Raw genomic sequence first — 24,877 nt, 5'->3', positions numbered from 1 at the left:
ACATGTGCAGAAGCCAAGGGGAAATAGCTCCTCCCGATAAATCTTCATAGGCTTCGAAGAACATTTTCCCAGGTACTAAAGGAATCATCGGGCCTTCCGGTAGGTAGCAAAGAGAGAATGGAAGGACCGAGAACCACCGGCATCTTGGAGCCACCTCTGGGGTCCTCCATTTCCTGGTTCCCAAAGTTGTCCCCAAAACAACTCTCAGTCCTCAGCCTTTACACAGTTTCTCTCCCAAGGAAACTTGGCCACAATGAGGGTGGGGGCCTGTGATTGCTTCTTTTTGGAGACTTAAACCTGTCCTTTAATCTTGTATGAACTTAGGGGCCTACATGGAGCTAGAGGTGTGCAGATACTCTGATGTGCTGTGGGGGAGGGCAAGCCCCCCCCCCCAATCGATTTAAGATTGGAAGATCTCATTCTCCCCCAAAGAATCCTGTGTCCTTCTCGCCCATCTGTACCTTCGCTAGTGGTGTGGTGACAACTGCAGAATTTCTCAACTGGAGGGGCACAAGGGCTGCTGTCAGATTGCAAAGAAGGGGAGCTAAAGTCCCCCTCCCCTCCGCCGGCCACTTAGGGTCGCCACTGCGCATTAGTTGGGGATCGCCGCTAGAAACTGTAACCCTGCTCGGATAAATAATATTCACAAAAGCAAGCAGACAAAAAGAAGAGTTTCCTTCTAGAAAGGCCCTTGTGAGGTTCTCTTGGGTGCGGGCGCTCCTTGCCGCGAATGTGTGTGTCCGCGCCCTGTGGGTTTAAGGACCGACCTCCCCAAACCACCCCTCCACCATCACTGTTACCTTGCTTCGGGTGCATTAGGGTCAGGCCGCGAATCCCAGGGGCGAGGTGGGGGAGTGTGCCTGGTGTGTTCAGGTGCCAGCTTAGCCCTGAATTAGGCAAGTCGGGTTGAATCTGGCCCTCCCATAAGGTTTTGAATCAACCCACCTCCCCAAAGCCAAACAACAATCTCGGAATATTTTTGAATAAAGCAGCAGAATTCGATATTAGCTTCATCCAAAACGGCAAACAAGCTTCCTCTTCTCGCCAAATCGGAACTGGAGCTGAATTCAGAAAAAGGGGAAAGAAGAAAACCTCTCCTCGCTTCCGCGGGGGCCTCCCGTAGCCCCCAAAGCCCAGGACCTCCGCAGCTGGGCGCCTTCTCGCGTCCCCGCGCGCCGCGCTCCTTCTCTCCCCCACCGCGCGCCCCTCGCTGCCGGCGTCGCTAGGGTTAAAAGTTACCTCTCGGTTTCTTCTGCCTGCAGCCCCCCCCCGGGGGCCGGATGATGTAACCCCCCTCCTCGCGCCCTCCCCGCCCCCCTCCACCATGTGACACTTTAATTAATAATAGCGCCGTCAGCACAACAAACGCACAACACAAGGAGAAACTTGGTGTCCAGGGGAGGCCCCCGGCTGCTGGAGCGCGGAGGCGGCGGCGGCGGCGGCGGCGGGCGCACAGGCCGGAGGGAGAGGACGCGAGGCGCAACCCGAGCGCGGGGAGAAAGCGAGGCGAGCGGTCATGTGTCCGTGCCCCCTGCACCGTGGCCGCGGCCCCCCGGCCGTGTGCGCCTGCAGCGCAGGTCGCCTGGGTCTGCGCTCGTCCGCCGCGCAGCTCACCGCTGCTCGGCTCAAGGCGCTTGGAGACGAGCTGCACCAGCGCACCATGTGGCGGCGTCGCGCGAGGAGCCGGAGGGCGCCGGCGCCCGGCGCGCTCCCCACCTACTGGCCCTGGCTGTGCGCGGCGGCGCAGGTGGCGGCGCTGGCGGCCTGGCTGCTCCGCAGGCGGAACTTGTAGGAACGCAGGGCATCTTGGTGGGGCCGGAGCCGAGACCCAGCCGGAGCGAGCAACAGGTACGCGAGCTAGAGCCAGGGCGCGGCAGCTGGGGATTGGAGACTGCGGGCTGGCCCGGGAGCGGGAGCACGACAAGTTTAGCTTTCTTCTTTTCCCTTCTCTTTCTCCCCTCTTGCCGGGATCTCCATCCCCTTCGACAGAGTCCCAGTCTCTCCTTCCAAGAATCACGTCTACAGTTTCGGTCCATTTCTCTTCTACTTCTTAAGCACATCTTGCCACTCCCTCCAGCCTGGTGGCTTGCGGGGTGGGGGGATGGGGCGACCGTTAGCCCCCACAAGCCCTTCAGGTAAACACACAATGCAAGTAAAAAGTGTGCTTGCTATGAGAAGGTAGTTTCAAGCCTCGGCAAATAATTATAATCTATCGCGGTTTCAAGACAATTTCAGGTCCCCTTCGAAGCAGTTCTCCGCCCCTAAGTCGCCACTGTCTCCATCACCTCTGCTTCCAGCCCGCTTCTCAGCTTTCTCCCCTCTGCGTTTCCGGCTGGCTCTGTCTTCCTCCCCAAGGCCCGCGCACTTTGCAGTTTCTCTCCACTCTGTCAACTTCTTAGCTCCTTCTCCAGTGAGGTGTCCCGTTTAGGGAGCGTCGCCTCATCTTCTCCAGACCTGACGGTTGGAGCTGCGATGGAGAAGATGTCCCCGAAGGAAGTTGGGATCGGAAGCCCTAAGGCAAACCCCTGAAAAAAAAAAAAATTTTTTTTTTTTTTTTTTTTTTTTTTAGAGAGGCCTTAATCTGAGCATTTATTGAGCTCCTTCTGGGTGCTGGGTCCGGTTTAGGGAGGGGATGTTTTGAGAGCAGGCAGTGGAGGTGCGGGTGTGTATTGAGCGCCTAGAGTGTTTGATACCATGGGAGGACGGTACTGAGCACCTACTGTGCGCTAGGACTTTGGAGTGAGGAAATTATTGAGCACCAGCTTACGCCATGCAGTGCTCTAGGCGCCTTGGGGGAACAAACGTGGGTGAGGAGCTCCTTAGAGGTTTTGGAGATGAGGAGAGCGCCACAGAGAAATTGGGTGGAGAGAAGCTGGCGGAGCCCATCAAAGGTGGGTCTAGGGCCGGAAGGTGAAGGTCGAAGGTGAGAAAGCCAGAGGCACCAGGATGAATACACGGCTCACGGGTACCCTGCGCTCAGATGCGGGCCAAGCCCCGCCGTGCACCGACACCTCGGGAAGCTGGCGCGGCGCCCGCAGGCGAGGCCCGAGCGTCTGCGCCCTCGGGGAGAGGCGGCAGCCGGAGCGTGGGGGTGGCAGCGCCCGGGGAGCTGCGGGGGTGCGCGGGGTGTGAGCCGGGAGCGCGGGCGACAGATGCCGCGTGGGCCGGCGCAGCTCGGGCGCTGGCGACGAGAGGTGAGCGCTTCAGGCCGTTCTCTGCCCGGCTCGCAGGCGGCGCCCAGATCCCGGGCGCTTGAGGTTCCCCTCCGTTGCTTCTGCCCCACCCGGAAGAGGGGCCCGGGGCTCCCTCGGCCGGAAGAAGCGTGGCCTGGGGCTGCCGAAGTCCGGACCGAGAAAACTGTTGGGGCAGAGCGCGGGAATGGAAAAAGGGATTCAAGCGAAAGAGAGAAGCGAGGAATTTGGGGGAAAGGAGAAAGGAGAAAGGAGGAGAGGGGAGAAAACACAGGCCTCGAGACCAGGAGGGAAAGGAAGGCCGGAGGAGCTAGAGCAAAACAGAAATTGAGTGGAGAACAAGTTGCAAGACAGTGGAAAAGTGAATTTAGAAGGGAAGATGGGAAGGGAGAGAAGTCTCCTAGACATGGGGGAGGGGGCCGGAACACGGCTTCCTCTGGTCTTGGTATCCAGGCCAGTCTGGGAAAGCGCTCCCTTTCTTGGGACTAGGGGGTGCAGGATGCTAGGCCCCCCACTCAGGGGGGGACTATGTGTGTCCGTGAAGGCGTGTGTGTGTGTGTGTGTGTGTTCAGGGTGGGGGCACTCCGGGACCTCGAAGGGGAGGCTGCGGGCCTGTAGGTGGCCTGAGGCCACCAGGAGGCCGCGCCAGGCGGACAGAGTGCGCCCCTCTGCGCCCGGGCGCGGGAGAACATCTGGGAGACTGGGGCCCACACCGCAGAGGTGACAGGCAGAGAGGAGTTTCTCTGGGGCGGCGTCTTGGTGGAGGGACGACGTCACAGAATTTCTTTCCCCTTCCTCACTATGTTTCTGCCCCAGTTAGTTCTCTGCTGCGTCCTGACCTCCGGTCACCCTCTCACGACGCCTCTAGGTTCTTATACTTTCCGCACTCTCCAACCTGGGTTTCCCCAGCAGCCACAACTTCCGGGGTTCCCCCGCTCCGGGGGGGCCCTGACCCCGGAAAGCCCCGTGGCTGCCCTCCAGCTCCACCCCTTCCGCGCTCCCCTCCCGGGCTCGGCCTGCCCTGGACCACTCCAGCGCTGCCAACATCCTGATCTGAGTACCTGCAGCTTTGAGCTTTTTTTCTGGTAGTTTTGGTTTAATTTGTGGAAACCTATCTTTTCCCAGGTCCAGTAAATTAGGAAGAAGTGAAAGAAGATCCACTAAAGAAAGGACAATATGTTGAGCTCTGTACGAACGTAGGGTGTTCTCCACCTTTCCTGACCCTATCCGAGCAACGGGAATGGTCATCAGTACCATAGATGTTTCAGGGAGGCCTGTCCCAGCCACAGAGGGCAGGAGTCACCACTTCTAATTCTTCTCTTAGATATTAAGGGTGGACTTACCTATATCTATATGCAGGATCAATAGTTTCAACAAACTTGTTTTAAATGTTTCCTGTGAGCCCCGCCATCCTTTTCTCAGAAGACATCTAAAAATGAAAGCCTGAGACTCAGTGTTCCCATATGTAAAATGGCGACAATAGCTGCACTTAATCTAAAGAGCTGTTGAGAGGACTGAATGAATTCATATACAGAAAGCTGTAGAACAGTGCCTGGTGCATAAGAAGCAGACATGAATGTTGTATTATAGTGCACTTAACATTTTTCTTTCCCAAAGTAGACAACATTTTACCATTGTTTTTGCTAGCAATTCCGCACCATTCTTACTTGCCCTCTTGGGAAGTCAGTGCCAGAAGGGCCAAGATAGCATAATGATTAAGAGCATGGGTTTAGGGGTCAGATGGAACGGATTAAGTCCCAGTCCAGCCCCCTGCTGGCAGTGTGACTTTGGGTAAGCACCCTTACCTCTCTGAGCCTATCCTTTATCTGTAAAATGGAGCTAAGACCACCAGAAGGAGCCCTGGTGGTGCAGTGGCTAACTGCTCTGCTGCTAACTGAAAGGTCAGAGGTTGGAATCCACCAGCCTCTCCGTGGGAGAAAGATGTCGCGATGAGCGAAGATCTGCTCGCATGAAGATTTCAGCCCAGGAAACCCGACGGGCAGTTCTACTCTGTCCTATAGTGTTGCTATGAGTCAGAATGGACTCGATGGCACCTAACAATAACTTCCCCTAGGGCTGTTGGGAAAATAATAGAAGCTCATCCGTTAAAAAGCCCAGTCCAATGCCTGGCACTTAGTGCACCCAAGAGGATGTTATGATATGGTTACCAGAAAACCAAACCAAATCTGTTACCATAGAGACGATTCTGACTCATGGAAACCCAACGTGTTACAGAGTAGAACTGCTCCATAGGATTTTCTTGGCTGTAATCTTTACAGAAGCAAATCACCAGGCCTTTCTTCCGCAGCACTCCTGGGTAGGTTCCAGCAGCCAAACTTCCAGTTTGTTAGTTGAGCACAAATTATTTGTGCCACCCAGGGCCCTATATATTATATGATTGGTTCCCATTCTTATTATTTCAAAGGGGAAACTAAGGACAAAAGAGTCCACTTGAGTCATCCAAAGGATCAAGAGCAAAGTCAGAACCGCAGTCTCTGTTTTTGAGGGCCTGCTTCTTGAAGATGCCTTGGGGAATGCAGGAGAAGAAAAGAAACACTGGGCAGCAAGCAGAGGGGTGGTGAGCAGTGAATTCTTGCACTAGTGAGATTCCCTGGGGGAAGCTCCTCAGGAGGCTGGGGAGGCCTGGAGGAGGATGGGTAGGATTTAACCAGTCACTGCTCAGAGATACAAGAGAGAGGAAACAAAAGATGCTTTATGGTGAGTGCTGGCTGGGGGAGGCGTGGGAGGGAGAAGAGAGGGGGCGGGAGGGAGAGGGCATGGAGCCTAGGAATCTGGCTGGGAAGTGAGGCTGGGATAGGCAGACTCCTGCCTTGGGACTGCACAGAAGGGAAAAAGGAGAACTCTGCAGGCTCAGGAGGCGAGGTGGTCAGCGGCATGGAAGCTAATGGGCCAGCAGGAGCCTGCTTTAATGAATTAATGACAGCTTGGCCCACCAGCCAGACTCGCTAACTAGTTCTTGGCAGGTACTTTGGGAATTAAGTGGTTAAACCTGCAGGCACATCCCGCAGGCCAGCCTCCCTCCTTGCCCGCTGCACCCCAGCCAGGATTACATTTACATCTTGAAAGCCTGGGCTTCTGCTAGGAGGCTGGGAGGGAGCTGGAAAGGATAGCTGTTGGGGAGGAACCCCGTGAAGGGGCCAGATGTGCAGGTCCCTGGCAGCCTTCCTGCCACATGGTCCCTGTCGAGAGTCATAGGCTTGTCTAGTGAGAGGCCAGCACAAAAGTGACAGAGCTGTGGATGTAAAAACAGCTACACTCAGGGATAATTAAATACACCCCCAGATGTGGCTGGGTGGACTTGGCAAGCTTCCTCTGGTTTTTGAAAAGTCAGCTTTTCAGACCTGCGTTGGGGGGTAGGGAGGGGTGGGATGGGGGCTTCTGTTTCCCTCCTTATCATCACTGAGTGAATTGTAGAATTTCACCAGAACAGTGAGCTAGCCCCTGGTGTCTTGCTTGTCACATAGTAGGTGCACATTAAATATGTGTTGAATCCATGAGTGAAAAACTATTCAAGATAGGTAGTATTGTTCCCCAAATTCAGATTATTTCACTCATTCAGCTATTAACTATTGCGTGCCTACAGTGTGCAGTGCACTGTGATACACGAAGGACCTAGACATATAAGCTGCTGCTCTCAGAGAGCTTACATTTTAGTGGGAGAAGACAGACAATAAGAAAATAAAGATTGTTCTAGCTACTATAGCTGTGTAACAAATTACCCCAAAATTTAGCAGCTGAAAACTATTTTATTATGCTCACACATTCTGTGGATTAGGAATTCGGGCGGGGCTTAACAGGGGTGACTTATCTCTGCTTCAGGATGGTGGGGGCTTGGAATCATCAAGAAGCATCTTCATTTATATGTTTGGCTGTTGATGCTGGGAGTCAGCTGGGATCTCAGTGTGGCTGTCAGTTAGAACACCTCCATTGAGCCTCCTCACGTGGTCTGGGCTTCCCACAGTATGGCAGCCTCAGAGCATGGTGACTCAGCTCCAAAAGTCGGTGACTCAGCTCCAAAAATCGGTGACTCAGAGAACAAAGTGAAAGCTGCTTCGCCTTTTCTGACCTAGCTTTGGAGGTCTTGTTGATTAGAAGTGAGTTTCAAGCCCACCCAAATTCAAATCAGATGCTACTTCTTGGTGTGGGGGAGTAGAACCTTCTACAGGTTCTAGAAGACCATGTGAAACAGGAGATATTGTTGTGGCCATCTTTGGAATATGCAATCTTATGCAGAGATAATTTCAGAAAGTGCTGAGGTTCTCTGAAGATAATCCGTGAAGGTCAGTGGAAGCTTGTGTGTTGCTATGGTGCTGGACTGGTTTCAGCAGAGCTTCTAGGCTAAGACAGGCAAGGAAGAAAGGCCTGGTGACCTACTTCCAAAAATCAGTCAGTGTAAACTCTGTGGGTTGCAATGGTCCAATCCTGTTGTGCATGGGCTTGCCATGAGTCGGGGGCCAACGGCATGGCAGCCGACAACAACAATGCAGCAGAAAGTGCCTGGGGACTCCTTACCCCTGGTAGCTAGGGAAGGCCACTTTGAGGAGGAACCACTGGAGTTGTGACTTGAATGACAAGAAGGACGTGGCCATGTGAAGACCATGAAAGACTAGGAAGTCCAGTGGCCTAGAGGTCAGACTCTGCACGGTGTGCATGAGGAAGGGGAAAACGAGCAGTGTGGCTAAGGCCATATGAACTTGGGGGAGAAGAAGCCAGAGAAGTAGACAGGGGCTAGACTGGACCATGGGTGGGAGTTTCAGTTTGAGTCTGAGTCTAAAGATTGATCAATGGGAAGCCACTGGACACGCTGAAGTGGGTGAGAAAAGCAAGCTCAGAGAGGTTTTCCAAGTAAAGGGATTCACAAATGCCAATGGTGAATGAGGAGACACTTAACAAGAGTGGGATTAGATAGGCTGCAATAAAGGGGACTGAATCCTGTCATCAGTCGTCACCCATTTGCAAACATGAACTGAGCACCAGCTCTGAGCCAGGCACTAGAATGCGGGGATGCAGACATGGCCAAGGCCAGGCCCCTGCCCTCCAGGTGCTCCCAGACTCCTTCAAGAGGCAGGAGGCCTGGCTCTGAGCCCTGCCCTAACCTCTCAGGGGAAGTGAACCACTTCAGCTCCAAGCCAAGGTCTGCAAGGTCCTATCGACCCCTGTGCCAGCTCAGACCTCAGTGTAAGGGGGCATGTTATGGATACTGGTTGCATTTCCATTGCCTAAGAACTTTCACCATTCAAGCTGGCATTATTTCCCCTCTGCTTCCTGCTGTAAACTACGCTCCTGCTATTGGGTGGGGGATTTGCCTCTGTCTAACCCACATCTGTGAGATGCATCCTTTTATTACTGCTGGATACCAAGAAAAGGAGAAAGCTCCTTTACCCCTGTCTTAGGTTCCTACAGTTGTCATTGAGTCGATTTGGACTCATGGCAACTCCACGAGGGTCAGAGTAGAACTGTGCTCCATTAGGTTTTCCATGCCTGATTTTTGGAAGCTGATTGCCAGACCATTCTTCCGAGGCGCCTCTGGGTGGACTTGAACCTCCAGCTTTTCATTTAGCAGCCAAGTGTGTTAACCATTTGTATCACCCATAACAAAGTGCCACACAGTGGGTGGCTTTAAAGAACAAAAATTTATTTTCTCATAGTTCTGGAGGCTCGAAGTCCAAATGCAGGGCGATAGGATGGCATGGTTTGTTTTTGTTTCGGTTGGGTGGCACAGTGGTTAAGAGCTTGGCTGCTAAACAAAAGGTTAGCAGTTCAAATCCACCAGCTGCTCCTTGGAAACCCTATGGGGCAGTTCTACTCTGTCTTACAGGGTTGTTAGGAGTCAGAATCTACTCTACGGCCCCGGGTTTGATTTTCTGGTTTTACTTCAGTATGATTTAACTGGTAGTATCTTCAAAGAAAGACCCTATTTTCCCAAACAAGGTCACATTCACAGGTACAGGGGTTAGGACTTCAACGCATCTTTTGTGGGCATATAGTTCGATCCGTTAACAGTCTGCTGTCTGGACAGAAAATCGGCCTGCCCAAATGGCTGCCCCACAGAGGTTTACCACCACGGAACCCTTGTCCTATGGGCTGCAGAACTGGGCAAGATGAAATTTTTTAATTGCTCTGGGAAATTTCATGTAATGTTCCTTAATTTTTTTGTGTGATTATAAAAAATATTGCAAATTCATTATCAAATATTTGGAAATGATGGAAAAAACTGTTAGTTGATGGTTTTTATCTCTCTACTGATTGTTAACATTTTGGTATATTTCTTTGCATTTTTTATAATGCATCGACAGGTACTTTAACAAATGGAATCACTCTGAATATATTATTTGTAATCTGCCTTTTTCAGTACATCATGGACATTTCTCCATGTCATAAAATATTTTTCTATCACATTCTTCTTAGTGGTTGCTTAGTATTTATTATAGGGGTTTTCCATCATTACTTCCCAATCTGCTATTCTTGGACATTTTGATTGTTTCCAACATAGTGAACAGCAGCATCCTTGTAGATAACTCTTGCTGCGTATCAATGGTTATTTTCTTAAAAATTTCTAGAGGTGGAACTTTGATATCAAAGATTGTGCTAATATTCTTTTATGAAGATTATCTAAAAAGCAGTTGGTGTCAAGTCAACTGATTCATGGCAATCCCTTGTGCATCGGAGTACAACTGCGCACTGTAGGATTTTCAGTGACTATTTTTTCGTAAGTAGATCCCCAGGCCTTTCTTCTCAGGTGCCTCTGGGTGGACTTGAACCTCCAGCCTTTCCATTAGCAGCCAAGTATGTTAATCATTTGCACCACCCAGGAACTCCGTAAAGGTTGTCTGAAGAGTATAAAATCTTGTGAAAGGGTCCATAAGGGTTTTCTAGACAAATATTACCATTTGTTCCCATTTCTCGTTCGTAACACTGACCATGTACTTAACGTGGCTATTGACTTGGCTCTTGAGCTGGATGTTACTGTCCTCAGCTAAATCTTTTGTCTCCTTGTTGAATGTTGTTTGTATCCAGGAGACCAAACCTTAGTGACATCACTAGGATTTGCAGCCTTTTTTCTGAAGTTGGGACAGGCATGCAAGGAGCCACGTGTGCTCTCACATACTCTAAAAATGGCTAGATGTCACTAAGGTTTGGGGAGCGTCCCTGCTTGCTTGGTTGTACTCAGTCGCCCTGAGGGCAGGAATTGTGTCAATTTGATATTATTGGGTGTAGCGCGTATTGTTGTTAGGTGCTGTCAAGTCTGTTCCAACTCACAGTGACCCTGCCTACCCACAGCCGAACAAAACTGCCTGGTCCTGTGCCATCCTCACAATCCTTGCTGTGTTGGAGCCCATTGTTGCAGCTGCTGTCTCAATCCATCTCATTGAGGGTCTTCCTCTTTTTGGCTGACCCTCTTCCTTACCATGCTCAATGTCCTTCTCCAGGGACTGGTCCCTCCTGATAACATGTCCAAAGTACATGAGACGATGTGCCATCCTCACTTCTAAGAAGCATTCTGGTCATACCTCTTCCAAGACAGATTTGTTCATTCTTCTGGCAGTCCGTGGTATATTCAATATTCTTCACCAACACCAGGAGTCAAAGGCATCATTTCTTCTTTGGTCTTCCTTATTCATTGTCCAGCTTTTGCATGCATATGAGCTGATTGAAAATACCATGGCTTGGGTCAGGTGCACAGTGCTTAATAATTACAGATAGTGGGAAACTAAGAAAAAGTAGCCTTGGGGGTCCTCAGAGAGTGGGGCTGTGTCAGGGGACAATGAAATGGATGGATTCAAGAAGAGGTATCACATATGCAGTCATTCTATGTTCAAGGACAGCCCCAGTTTAAAATATTTTAGCACTGTTTAGCAATAGGTAACCACTGGCCACCGTTTGTCTTACTCACCAATATTTTAGGCTGAGGCAGGGCAGCTTGGTGGAAAGTGACATGAACTTTGGAACCAGGCAGATTTTCTGATCAGGTCTCCAATCTGCCGTTTATCAGCTGTGTGACCTTAGGCAAGTCCCTTTACCTTCTGAGCCTCAGTTTCTTCATCTGTGAACTGGCAATAATAATAGCACCTGCATTTCAAGGGACATGGTGTATAAAGGGCCTGTCATGTAGTAGGCAGTCACTAGGTGTGAGTCACTGTAAGAGCTGACCTTGTCTTGTCTCTGTCATTAAGCTGTGAGCTCCTAGTGTAAGGGACACATGCTATGATCTAACTTAGCACAGGATAAACCATGCTGTTGGTATTCAGAAAATGGTGAAATGATGTGCAGTATATGTTGTCTTAAAAAAAAAAAAAAGTTGCCATTGAGTCAATTCCAACTCATGGCCACCCCATGTGTTACAGAGTAGAACTGCTCCATAGGGTTTTCTTGGCTGTGATCTTTACAGAAGCAGATCGCCAGGCATTTCTTCTGCAGCACCATCGAGGGAACCACCAACCTTTAGGTTAGTAGTGAAGAGCACACTGTTTACACCACCCAGGGACCTTGGGTGTTGTCCTTATTTGGTATAAAATTCAGTCCAGGGGTCAATATTCATGGCATGGATGGGAGCTCTGGGGACTTATCTGAGCCTTTTCCTTAAAGCAGTTGCTAATCCTGCCTCCCCAACAGCTGCTTAAGCCACTTGGCGAGGTCTGGGAGAATCAGAAAGACAGGGCTTCCCAACCTGGCCCATAAGAGTGGAGACCATGTCTATTTTGCTCATGACTGTATCCTAGAATGGTGACATGGTGACTGGCACAGAGGGGGCATTCACTAACGAATGAATGAATAAGGGTAGGCCTCAGGGAATTTGTGAACCCCTAGAAATTAGACATAAAATCAGCTGATTTCATACTCCTCTGCTTCTCCCTACCTGAGAGAGAAAAACCATAGTTTTATCCAATTCTCCAAGGATCTGTGACTCTAAAGGTCACAGCCAGAGCTCAACAGGACTTTGGAGACCATCTAACCCAACTCCCTCACCTTACAGATGGGGAAACTGAGGCCCAGAGATAGCACAAATACTCTTGTTAGGTGCCATTGAGTTGATTTTGACTCATAGCGATGCCATGTGATGGAGCATAACTGCCCCATAGGGTTTTTGAAGCTGCAGTCTTTACAGGAGCAGATCACCAGGTCTCTTCTCCCATGGAGCTGCTGGGTGGGTTTGAACTGTGACCTTTCGATTAGCAGCTGAGTGCGTAAATTCTAGTTGGTTTCAAATACTAGCTGACTCAGAGTATAAGAAAGTCTAAGTATCTAAGGAAGGGGTGGAAAATTGGTAGACTGTTGGGTTGAGTTGAGTTTTATTGGGGCCCTGGTGCAGTGTGGTTAAGCGTTGGCTACTAACCAAAAAGCTGGCAGTTCAAATCCGCCAACTGCTCCTTGGAATCCCTACTGGACAGTTCTACTCTGTCCTATAGGGTTGCTATGAGTCTGAATCAACTCTATGGCAACGTGTCTGTTTTTTTTTTTGAGTTTTAGTTGGCTTGCATATTTTTCCCCCAACACTTAAAAATCAGGCATTTTCATGTAGATGCCTGTATATCCAGTTTTCCTTGAAAAATGGAAAGATCAGATAACGCTGAGTCTATGTTCCCATATGGCAGCAACAGGCTGGAGATGAGGGTCAAAAACATCAACAGATGGGATGCAAACACTTCAGCTAGCTCCAGTCCCTAAAGGGTGCACTTTATTAGGCTCAATGCCTTTAAATTTGTGACCCTTGATTTAGGGGACCATCCAGCCAGACATTCCTTGACGCCTGTACACACCCTCACATGTATTCTATTTCAAATACATGAGATCATACTGTTCATGCTGTTTGGTAACCTGCTGTCCGCGCCCCCCCCCCAAAACTAGGTCGTTGGGGTCTCCCCATGTCTATGAAGAATGGTTTTCATCATCCTTTTTAGTGGCTGCATGCTATTCCAGTGCTTGGATGGACCATGATTGACTTAATCGGTCACTTCTCCCAAGGGACATTTCAGTCATCTCTCATTTTCTGACCCTGTAAACAAGGTTGTACCAAAAATTCTTGTTTGGACAACTTTGCAAACAGAAAGTGAAGTTCCTAGAAGTGAAACTGCTGAGTTAAGGGAGAAGCATATTTAAACATTTGGTACATATAAAAAAACCCAAGCCATTGCCATTGAGTCGATTCCAACTCATAGCAAGCCTATAGAACAGAGTAGAGCTGCCCCATATGATTTCCAAGGAGCGGTTGGTGGATTCAAACTGCTGATCTTTTGGTTAGCAGCCGAGCTCTTAACCACATCACTACCAGGGGTCTTTTGGTACATATGACTATTTTTATAGGTCACAGTTTACTTTAAGAAAGGTCTGCACCTTTTATTTGGTGTTGATTCTGTGCTGAGCTATTTCCTCCCAAATCTCAGTGCTTCTCCTTTTGGAAGTCAAGTTAGTTTGGCACTCAAGGCCCACCTACCATAATTTTGTAGTGGGTGGGAGCTAGGACTTTTCTAGTCTTTGTTCATAGACTTCGGGTACTTTGGGATTCCTTAGCCCCTGTAACCACATGAGTCAGGAGAAGCCTCTAGCCTGACACCTGTCCCACGGATTTGGGACTTGCCAGCCTCCACAATGGCATGAGCCATTTCCTTGAAATAAATCTCTCTCTCTCTCTCTCTATGCTTCACCGGTTTTGCCCCTCTGAAAACCTAGCCTAAAACAGTGGCAGGGGAGAGGAAGATAATCCAGGGGCTGGGGACAAACTGGGTGAAATAAGAAACCACCAGATGGTTATATGAGCTTGTCCAGTCGATTTGCCTAATGGTATTTTAAGAGTTTCTGCTCTTCCTCCTAGTTCAGTGGGTAGTACCTGGGGTATTAAAAGCTTGCGAGAGGCCATCCAATATACAACAATTGGTATCTAATCACCTGGAGCAACAGAGAAAGAAGGAGATCCAGGTATCAGAGACGGAAACAGTTTGCAGGTCTCATTGCCTCCGTGAAATACTACTTCCCTTGCCATGAGACTTTGGGTACTTAATTACTATTCATTGATAACATTGGTTACTATTCACTGATAGTTAAGGGGGTGGACAGAGGGGAGCAAATACTTCTTCCAGAGGCTATCAGATGGCCTCTTTTTTGCACACTCAAAACCTCAAAGTCTTCCTAGCATACGGATTCCTAACTTGCCAGTATAATCTATATGGATGGATGGAGGCTTAAGTGATAAGAGACCAAAGCAACCTTCTTCCTTCTAGAAGAATTTTTTTTGTGGAGAGCTTTTCCCCATGGATCTTAGGCACTAGGACAGCTGGTATCATTTGAGCTCCCTGGTTAAAACCAACTCTCTGAAGCCAAAGATGAAGAGCTGGGAGGTTGTCACCATTATTCTCTTGCACTGAGCACCTACTATGTGCCAGACATTGTGCTGAGCTCTGGGGACATAATGGTAGGCAGAAAAAAATAAAGGCAAACCCACTGCCATCAAGTCAATTCCGACTTACAGTGACCCTAAAGGACTGAGTAGACCCATAGGGTTTCAAGGTTTTAAATCTTTACAGAAGCAGACTGCCACATTTTTCTCCCACAGAGTGGCTGGTGAGTTTGAACCAACACTCTTTTGGTTAGCAGCCGAGCACTTTAACTACTGCACCACCAGGGCTCCTTAAATAAATAAGGTGTCTGTAGATGCACACAAAATACTTTGGGAGGCTATACAACCAGCTGTTAATACTGGCTGCCTTTGGGAAGGGGAGTGGGATTTAGGGTAGAGAAAAGGGAACTTTCCTCTTATTTCCTTCTCTCTTATTGGAATTTGTAACTTATCATTTGTACAAATAGTAAGCGCCAAAAAAAGGTATTTTTTAAATTAAAATTGGGTTCAAATTCTTATAGAAGCCAGATTTCCTGGACCCATTGAGACTGGAGGAAGCCCTGAATCTACTGCCCTGAGATAATCCTTTTTTTTTTTTTTCCTATTGTGGCATTTTTTATTTTAGTTTAGTTTTTATTGTGCTTTAAGTCAAAGTTTACAGATCAAGTCAGTCTCTCATACAAAAATTTATATACACATTGCTATATATATACTCCTAGTTGCTCTCCCCTCAATGAGACAGCACACTCCTCTTCACCCTCTATTTCCGTGTCCATTCAGCCAGCTTCTGTCCCCCTCTGCCTTCTCATCTCCCCTCCAGACAGGAGCTGGCCACATAGGCTCATGTGTCTACTTGACCCAAGAAGCTCACTCCTCACCAGGATCATTTTCTATCTTATAGTCCAGTCTAATCCCTGTCTGAAGTATTGGCTTTGGGAATGGTTCCTATCTTGGGCTAACAGAAGGTCTGGGGACCATGAGCTCCGAGGTCCTTCTAGTCTCAGTCAGACCATTAAGTCTAGCCTTTTTACAGGAATTCGAGGTCTGCATTCTACTGCTCTTGTGCTCCTTCAGGGGTTCTCTGTTGTGTCCCTTGTCAAGGAAGTCATCGGTTGTAGCTGGGCACCATCTAGTTCTTCTGGTCTCAGGTTGATGTAGTCTTTGATTTACGTGGCCCTTTTTGACTCTTGGGCTCATGATTACCTTGCGTCTTTGGTGTTCTTCACTCGCCTTTGCTCCAGGTAGGTTGAGACCATCTGATGCATCTTAGATGGCTGCTCGGAAGCGTTTAAGACCCCAGGCGCCACTTGCCCTGAAACAATCTTTAAACCTTGAAACAAAACTATTCCCTGAAGTCATTTTTTTAAAATAATTTTTATTGTGCTTTAAGTGAAAGTTTACAAATCAAGTCAGTCTCTCACATATGAACTTATATACACCTTACTACATACTCCCACTTACTCTCCCCCTCATGATTCAGTCTGCTCCCTCCTTCCAGTCTCTCCTTTTGTGACCATTTTGCCAGTTTCTAACCCCCTCTACTCTCCCATCTCCCCTCTAGACAGGAGATGGCAACATAGTCTCAAGTGTCCACCTGATACAAGTAGCTCACTCCTCAGCATCTCTCTCCAACCCATTGTCCAGTCCAATCCATGTCTGATGAGTTGTCTTTGGGAATGGTTCGTGTCCTGGGCCAACAGAAGGTTTGGGGACCATGACTGCCGGGATTCTTCTAGTCTTAGTCAGATCATTAAGTCTGGTCTTTTTATGAGAATTTGGGGTCTGCATCCCACTGTTCTCCTACTCCCTCAGGGGTTCTCTGTTGTGCTCCCTGTCAGGACAGCCATCAGTTGTAGCCAGGCACCATCTAGTTCTTCTGGTCTCAGGATGATGTAAGTCTCTAGTTCATGTGGCCCTTTCTGAAGTCACTTTTAAGCCAAACAACAGCTTAGCTCAATTAGTAAAGAGTGTTTGCCTTGAGCACTAAGCTCTTTTAAAGAATTATATACTGTATATGAGATCAAATTGACAACAGTAACTCTAAAGCACAGATGATAAGTTTAGGGGGCAGAGCCCTGGTGGTGCAGTAATTAAGGGTTTGGCTGCAAACCAAAAGATCAGCAGTTCGAATCTACCAGCCGCTCCTTGGAAACCCTATGGGGCAGTTTTACTCTGTCCTACAGGGTCATTGTGAGTTGGAATCGACTCCATGGCAATGGGTTTGGGTTTTTGTTTTTTCTTTTTTAGTCTAAATTAATGGTGGTTAAATTTGGAAAGACATGGTGAGAATGAAGACACAATGTGAAGAATGTAACCACTGTCACTGAACTGTACCTATAGAATTTGTTGAATGGGTGTCGTACTTGGCTGTGTATATATTTTCACCAAGAACAGTAATTTTTTTCTTTTTTTTTTAATTGGGACCTCTTAGGAGGGAACCTATGAGTCGGAATTGACTCAACGGTAACAGGTTTTGGTTTAGGAGGGAACCGAAGACTTCGAATACCTAACAACACTCTTCTCAGATGTGATTATTCCCTGCTTTTCCAAAGTTCATTTTTCACTTTTACAAAAGATCTACATTAGTACCTGTTTTTGACAACTGAAAGAAATCTGAAGAGGATTTCTGATTTTACAAAAAAAGGTAAAAAGCGGGAATAGCATTCACTGTTTTGCAGCGAGCTGTTAAAGGCAGTGTGCACCCCGACCATCCAGAGTACAGTCACCAGGCTCCTTCCCAGGGAACTACACTCAGCATCAAGCTGTCGTAGCTTTGAACTGCGTCTGTGAGCATCTGTGGTTTATCGCGATTTATTTTATTTATCCATTAGCAAGATGTGTCCTGAGGTATTAGAAAAGCCTAAGATGAATTAGTAGGTTATTTTTGGGGCCTGGGAATGTTTAAAAATTTTTCCCATATAAATTAATGGTAATCGATTCTCTGCTTTATGCCATTTCAGCTTATGAAAGGTTTCGTGGGGGAGGAGGGATCTTGTACAGGAAAAGGGGAGTGAGGGTCCTGATTCACTGAATACTGCAGTGAGGGTGTCACGGTTTGCAGCTCAAGAAGTCAGGACCCCGAGCTTTCACATTCCGCACCTGTGCCCTCCTCTTCTCTCCACATGAAAATAAAAAACAAACCAACCTTTGCTGTTGAGTCGATTCCGACTCATAGCGACCCTATAGGACAGAATAGAACTGCCCCATAGAGTTCCCAAGGAGCGCCTGGTGGATTCCAACTGCCGACCTTTTGGTTAACAGCCATAGCACTTAACTACTACGCATCAGGGTGAAAAGTGGGACCAGGGAAATTTTTAAAAAGATGTTTCATTACTGTCTTCAGTCTTGAGCTTTGGTTGTGAGTCAGCATCTGAGAAAGTTCTTTATGAGCCAAGGTTGAGAGGACACATCCCTAGTGCAGGACAGTGACACCTAGTTGGTGGTGGACTTGACGGTTTTAAAATAGCTTGCAACTATATAATTAATACTTGCTCCTTCCAAAAAAAGAAAGAGAAAACAATACAAAAGTATGTAAAGTAAAGCGATACAGGTACGCTTATTTCGCCCACACAAAGAAATGGAGGCCCAGAGAGGTTAAACAACTGGCCTGAGGTCACATAGATTTAAGCGTCAGAATCAGGATTCCAACTCAGGGATCCAGCTCCAGAGTCTGTGCTCTTATTTTGCCTCTCTGTCATACCTTTTTATGTGCTTAAGTACAGCCAGAATGCTCCTTAGATGCAAAGACGGCAAGACTTTGTCTTGCTCACTTTAGACATGACATTAGGAAAGACCAGTCGCTAGAAAATGACGTCATGTTCAGTAAAGTAGAGGAGGACCTTCCATGAGATGGACTGACGCAACAGCTGCAACAATGGACTCAAACATACTGATAATTGTGAGGTTGGCACAGGACCAGGCAATGTTAATATATAAGGTTCCTATGAGTCAGAGCTGACTTGACAGCAACCCACAGCAATACTTACATGCAGATATATATTTGCATGTGTATCTATCTATCTATAGATATGGAGCTCTGGTGGTGCAGCGGTTAAGAGCTATGGCTACTAACCAAAAGGCTGGTAGTTCGAATCCACCAGCCACTCTTTGGAAATCTATAGAGCAATTCTATTCTGTCTTATAGGGTCGCTATGAGTTGGAATTGACTCCATAGCAATGGGTTTGGGTTTTTTTTTTTTTTCAAATCTATATATATGAAACACATGCACACATATTAATTAAAGGAAAACCATCTGGGATCATGCTCTGACCATTTTCTTTTTTCAGTTAAGAATCATAGCCATTGTCCTGTCTGAGCACAGTTTAGATGTACCTCTTTCTACAGTCCCTTAGTAGTGTAAACGGTTAACACACTCAGCTGCTAACTGACAGGTTAGTGGTTCAAACTCACCCAGAAACACCTTGGAAGAAAGGAATGGCAATCTGCTTCCAAAAGGTCCCAGCTACTGAAAACCCTATGGAGTGAAATTCTACTCTGAAACACGTGGGGTTGCCAAGAGTCAGAATGAACTCAACAGCAATGGGTTAGTGAGTCATGAGATTAATTTAATGGGTCACAAGCAGCATTTAAATAGTAACTAAAATAGAATAAAAATAGATCTACCTCTTTCTAATATGGAGTCTTTCTAAGATGTGTGTAGCTTAACATGTTAATCTAGTCCTCTATCAATGGCCAGGTGGGTTGTTTCCAAGTTGCTGTTACTATGAATACAGCTGGAGGGAGCACCCTCAGGCATACGTCCTTGCACATTTATGTGACTATTTCTGTGTGCTGGATCCCTCGCAACTTTCTCCGGGTGGCGTACAGGGTTAAGCGTTGGACTACTAGCTGAAAGGTAAGCCACTCGAACCTACTCAGAGGTACCTGGGAAGACAGGGCTGGTGATCAGCTTCTGAAAGGTCACAGCACCGAAAACTCTGGAGCAGTTGTAGTCTGCACACAGTTCTAGTCTCACCACGAGTCGGAATCCGCTCTGTGGTAACTAACGACAACAGATCCCCAGCTTAGGGTGTCCAATTTAGATCCCTTCAAATGGCCCATCCCCTGATCATGGGACATGGTGACATGGTGTCCGTGGCACGGGAAACACACCTCTGTTGGTGCTGTCATGTTTCTGCTGTTGATGTGTCACTGTGGACACCAACCCAGACACGTAAGTGGGTGCAGGAATTGTCTGGTTAACCACCTCAGGAAACTCCCTTAGAAAAACGCCCTGTATACTCAGCAATTTAGAGGCAGAAGAATGAAAATCAGATAGGCTGCCTACAGAGAATGCTACCTAGAAGTGAGAGTGACGGGACTTGTGTCACGCACTTTGGACATGTTGTCAGGAGGGATCAGTCCCTGGAGAAGGACATCACACTTGGCAGAGGGTCAGCGAAGAAGAGGAAGACCCTCAACAAGACGGAATGACACAGTGGCTGCAACAATGAGTTTAAGCATAGCAACGATCGTGAGGATGGTGCAGGACCTGGCCATGTTTTAGTTCGGTTGTACATTGGGTCGCTATAAGTCGGAACTGGCTCGACAGCACCTAACAGCAACAAGAAGCAGGTCAAAAGCAGAAGGCTTGCAGTCATGAATTCTGATCCTTATGATGGTCAGCTAACGTGGATTGTGTGGTCCAGTGTTCATAACCCACCTTTTGGTGGCGTAGTGGTTAAGAGCTACATCCGCTAACCAAAAGGTCAGCAGTTCGAATACACCAGGTGCTCCTTGGAAACTCTATGGGGCAGTTCTACTCTGTCCTAGAGGGTCGCTATTAGTTGGAATTGACTTGACGGCAACAGGTTTTTTTGTTTGTTTGTTTCTTTCATGCAGCTATATGTACTGATCAGGGCCCAGGAAAGAGGCAGAGAGCACCCCCAAACTGAGAAATCACAGGAGAGTTTGGTAAAGGTTTGGGCCGGTATGGGCAGTATGTAGGAAACCAACAAGGAGTGATGCAATACCCCAGGGTTGGTGATGGAGGGGAGCTGTTACTACTCCTAGCCTGAAGGGGCAAGCGGAAAAAATAGGATCTGGATCTTAGAGAGGGGGCTATAGCTCTACCAGTGGGCCACCTGGCAGGAGCTGTGGCCAGCCTGTGTCCAGCAGGAAGCCAGAGAGCAAGAGAGCCTCTTGATGAGGTCAACATGTGGGGACACAGAGCATGGGGGCAGGGGAAGGAGAAGGTGAGTTTGGGTCTGGAGGGACGAATGGGCGATGTTGTAGCACACCATTCCTGTTCTTCCAAATGGAAATAATGTCATCTCTCTTCCTTCTCGCTTTCGTCTATATCAGCTGGTTTGCATTACACGCACGGCAATTATTGTGGAATGTTTTTATCTCCCCTGCTAACTCGTAGCCCTTGCTAATTGCCCACACTCCTCCCTCCCCAGGCTTCATCAACCATCTTTGCATGAGCTTCAACAGCTCCAGCGGGGCCCTGACCTAGTCATGCTGTTTCGGTCCTCTCCTTTTGCTTTCTCTTGGGCTGTTTCTTCTCCCTCTTCCCCTCCACCCTATCCTCCTTCTCTTCTCCCTTTTTCTGATATAATTAATGTCCCATAAACTCTACCCTTTTAAAGTATGTAAGTCATTGGTTTTTTGTATATTCAGAGTTGTGCAACTACCACTAGAATCAATTTTGCGGTTGTTATTGTGTGCCTTTGAGTCCATTCTGACTCACTGTGACCCTATAGGACAGAGTAGACCTGCCCAATAGGGTTTCCTAGGCTGTAATCTTTATGGGAAGCACATCTTGAGGTCCTTTCTCCTTTAGAGCAGCTGCTGGTTCCAACTGCTAACCTTTCGGTTAGCAGCTGAGTTCTTAACCATTATACTACCAGGGCTCCCTATGATCAATTTTTAGAGTATTCTTATCTCCCCCAAAGAAACCCTGTAGCCATTAGCAGCCACTCCTCAATCTCCGTCCCCCTAGCCCTAGGCAACCACTTAATCTGTTTTCTGTTTCTAAAGATTTGCACATTGTGGGCATTTCATGTCAAGGGAATCATGTAGTATGTGGCTTTCTGTGCCTGATTTCTTTCTCTTAGCATAATGTCTCCAACTTTCATCCATCCTTTTTTATGGCCAAATAATATTCCCTTGTATGGACAGACCACAGTGTATGTTTCCATTCATCAGTTGATGGACATTTAGGTTGCTTCTACTTGGCTATTCTGGATAATGCTGCTTGTGAACACTGGCGTCCAAGTTTTTGTGTGGACATGTTTTCATTTCTCCTGAGTATGTGCTGTTTCTTCTGCTCTGCCCAGAGTGCCTCATCTCCTCTTCCTGGGTAATTCCCTGATATCCTTCCACACTCAGCAGGGGACCCCATCTTTCTCCGAGGACTCCCCCTTTCCCACGTGAGCCGCCCATGGGCACCCAGGTTCATGCTTGTCACATAAGACTGTCATTATCAATTTCTTTCTGTCCTCCTCTGTTGGTGTCTGAGCCCCTCAAGGGCAAGATCGTTGGATCTTCAGCACCTTGAATGGTGGTTGGCATGCTTGGGAATAAATGAGTGACTGAATGAATGAATGAAAGAATGAGAGCAGAGGCTGTCTTGCAACTCTGCCTTGACGAGGGATCTATGAAATAAATAGATGAAGGTCCTGTTCCTAATCTGGAGGAGTGAGAAGATAGCATGGCTGTATTCTTGTTTTCAGACACAGAAGATGCTTATGTAAAGATCTAAGTCTGAAAACAGAGCAGGGTGTTGTGTGTGTGCAAGTGTATACTAAGCGAGCTTGCTACACGGACAGAGCTAATGTGGAGACCCCAAAGACTAGCTCTTGGGGACCTTTCTTCCAAAATCAGAGCTCGGTGTCTAGTTGCTGTCCCCATCCCCCCTCTGCCCCGACATACAATTGGAGGCTGGCTGTGCAGAGCCCTCTGCGCTGACGTCATCCCCATCAGCTGTCTGCATGTGCCTACTGACCGAAATCCAAATCTTTCTCTCTGCAGGTTGGTAAAAACCCTGTGTCCTTGGAGAAAGCTGGTTCCCGTTTTCCTGAGGGGGAGCTCAGAGCTTGAGAGGCGGTGGTTGGCACTTCGAGAAGGAAGTGAAGAATAAAGACAGCGCCTGGAGCAATAGTAGAAATGTGGAACAGGACTGGGGAAGCCCTTTGGCTATACAGCTGCAGAAACAGACACCCTGATGCTATTTACATACAGCTCTATATATTAAAAAAAAAAAAAAAGAATATGAATATTGCTAATCAGTGCATGCCTTGTCGAGGACGTGGTCCCCTTCCTTTTCTGCACCTTGCAATGTGAACTTTGATTCTCTTTCATGTCTGGGGCACCCGAAGAGAGATGCCTGCCGAGAGAATGTCCAAAGACTGGTGGGAATTAGCCTCAGAGTCCACCAACTGCCTGGGGGATAGATGCTGGTGGTGGAGGAGGGGAAATTGCAAAAGGCAAGATAGAAAAGACATTGAGGTGGACTGGGAGCCAATTTTGTGAGGGCGGTCTGGGATATCTCCATCTCTAAAAATCTTGACAAGTCCTAATCTCTCTATGTCTCCATACCTAGATAGATGGATCCCGCTGTCACAGCAAGAGAAATGGGATTTTTTTTTTTTTTTCCTACCGATTTGGTGTCTCTGGTGCTTTATGTAAATTTTGCCGGTGCTACCTGTGGTTTTTTTTTTTTACCTGTGTTTTTGCTGGTGCTGCCATGTTATTTTGTTGATAGACCTCTAAGGCCAGGGGACAAGAGAGATTTCTATTTTGCTGTTTAGGGTTTTTTTTTTTTTTAAAGGGAGGAGTCGCAAAAGTGCCACTTGATTCTTTATTCTCTTTATACTGGGATGGAGCCAGAAGTGTTGTGGAGCAAACCTTGGGCTCTGGGAGGGAAAAGAGAGGGGATGGCATTGAGTGACTCCATGGTTTCCAGTGATATGGAAAGGTGGCCTTATAGGTGACAAGTTTGTCTTCTTTCCACCCCTGCAGAAGTATCCTGGGAGTTCAGCCCATGGCCTCCCCCACTCCTCAAGGGGATTTCAGGGTTTAGGTTTTATGGATTAAAGAGCCAAGAAATGGCTATGTTCTGGGTCAAGGGTGATTTATAAGCAAGGGATGTTGGGGGAGGGAACAGGTCATTCAAATGAAATGCACCAGCGTCTCAATGACTGACAGACAGTCTACTTTTTCCAGGATAAGCTGCTATTTTCAGAAGTTTCTAGAAGGGCTTTAAAAAAAAAAAAAAAGATGTGTGCTGGACTGAGACTTGGCTGCAAAGACTCTTCAGGGAGCAATAATTATTTTTTGCTTTCATTTTTAAAAATCCAATAAAAACAGGTATTATTTCTCTGAACAGAGTATCAGGCACATCCATTTTCAAAGCTGAAATGGTGGGGTGTCAGGCTGCAGATTGAGATGGAGTCATTCTACAAGGCTGGCTTTGCAGTCACCACTCAATATGTATGGACAGGGGGTCCAGTGGGTTCAGTGGGCTGGCTGGCAGAAAGCCTTCCAGTTCTAAGCAGTCAGCAGAGGGATCAGGTGTTGTTAAGGTCCCTCCCCACATAGCCTTTGCTGCAAATAGCCAGGTCCCACGTCCCATGCTGCTGCAAGCTGGGAGCATGGTTTCTTTTCTTACTTTCTTTTTTATTAATCCATGCCTTATGTTTTCCTAAATAACCTTTGAAAGAAAAATGCAACCCAGAACTGCTGAAGGCAAGGGAAGCCCCTTCAGACACCTTTGAACTCAGCAAAGCGAAAAGGAAAGCTTGTTTGTGGGGGAACTTGTTTCTCAGCCTAGCTCAAGCCCTCCCTACAGCTGATGTGTGCAAGGCACAGGCACTTAAGCAGGGGTGGCAAGAGCAGCTGGTGACATCCCCACCAAGGCATGGACTTAGAGAAGGCAAATTAAATAGAAGGGTATGAGACATGGTCTCTGCTTATATTTAGGCACCTGTTAGCTGCTGGGTTTTAGCCGTAGCCTAGGTCTTTCCAGCTCACCCCATTTTCCGGGGGAGGGGGTTGGCATCGCTACTGTTGGATTTGATCACAGTTCTCTGCTTTTAGAAGCCTGTACCTTCAAGACCACAATGGGGACATACTTGGCCACTTAAGCACAGGAGAAGGGTGAAAGATCAGAGAAACCCTTGTTGGACCCTGACTTGCCTACCTTAATACAGCTCCCCTGAAGGATCCAAACTCCCAAATGGTGGGGTTGGCATTTCGGGCCATTTTGATTTCAATGAAGCCAAACTGCTGAGAGAGCTGGGCACCCATGACCTCCTGAGGATGCTTTACAGCCAAGTTCCTTGTACATAATTCTCATGTATTATTACAAACCGTGTATTTATCCAATCC

The 24,877-nt window shown here is 47.7% G+C and overlaps 1 protein-coding gene across 1 annotated transcript; it reads left to right on the top strand.

Annotated features, from left to right (window-relative positions):
- The first annotated feature begins 1,516 nt into the window (after positions 1-1,516).
- Positions 1,517-22,898, top strand: HRK (harakiri, BCL2 interacting protein). The gene is made up of 2 exons (XM_049866720.1): positions 1,517-1,848; positions 22,520-22,898. The coding sequence occupies exon 1, from the start codon at positions 1,517-1,519 to the stop codon at positions 1,790-1,792; it is 276 nt and encodes a 91-aa protein (XP_049722677.1). The 3' UTR covers positions 1,793-1,848; positions 22,520-22,898.
- Positions 22,899-24,877: the final 1,979 nt, after the last annotated feature.

This window comes from Elephas maximus, chromosome 22, assembly GCF_024166365.1.
Source record: "Elephas maximus indicus isolate mEleMax1 chromosome 22, mEleMax1 primary haplotype, whole genome shotgun sequence".
NCBI classification, from domain to species: Eukaryota; Metazoa; Chordata; class Mammalia; order Proboscidea; family Elephantidae; genus Elephas; species Elephas maximus.
The sequence above is the reverse complement of the archived record's forward strand: the minus strand, read 5'-3'. Positions and strand labels throughout refer to the sequence as shown.

Bases quoted from the DNA above. Each gene is read 5' to 3' on its own strand.
- HRK (XM_049866720.1), top strand. From the start codon at position 1,517: ATGTGTCCGTGCCCCCTGCACCGTGGCCGCGGCCCCCCGGCCGTGTGC.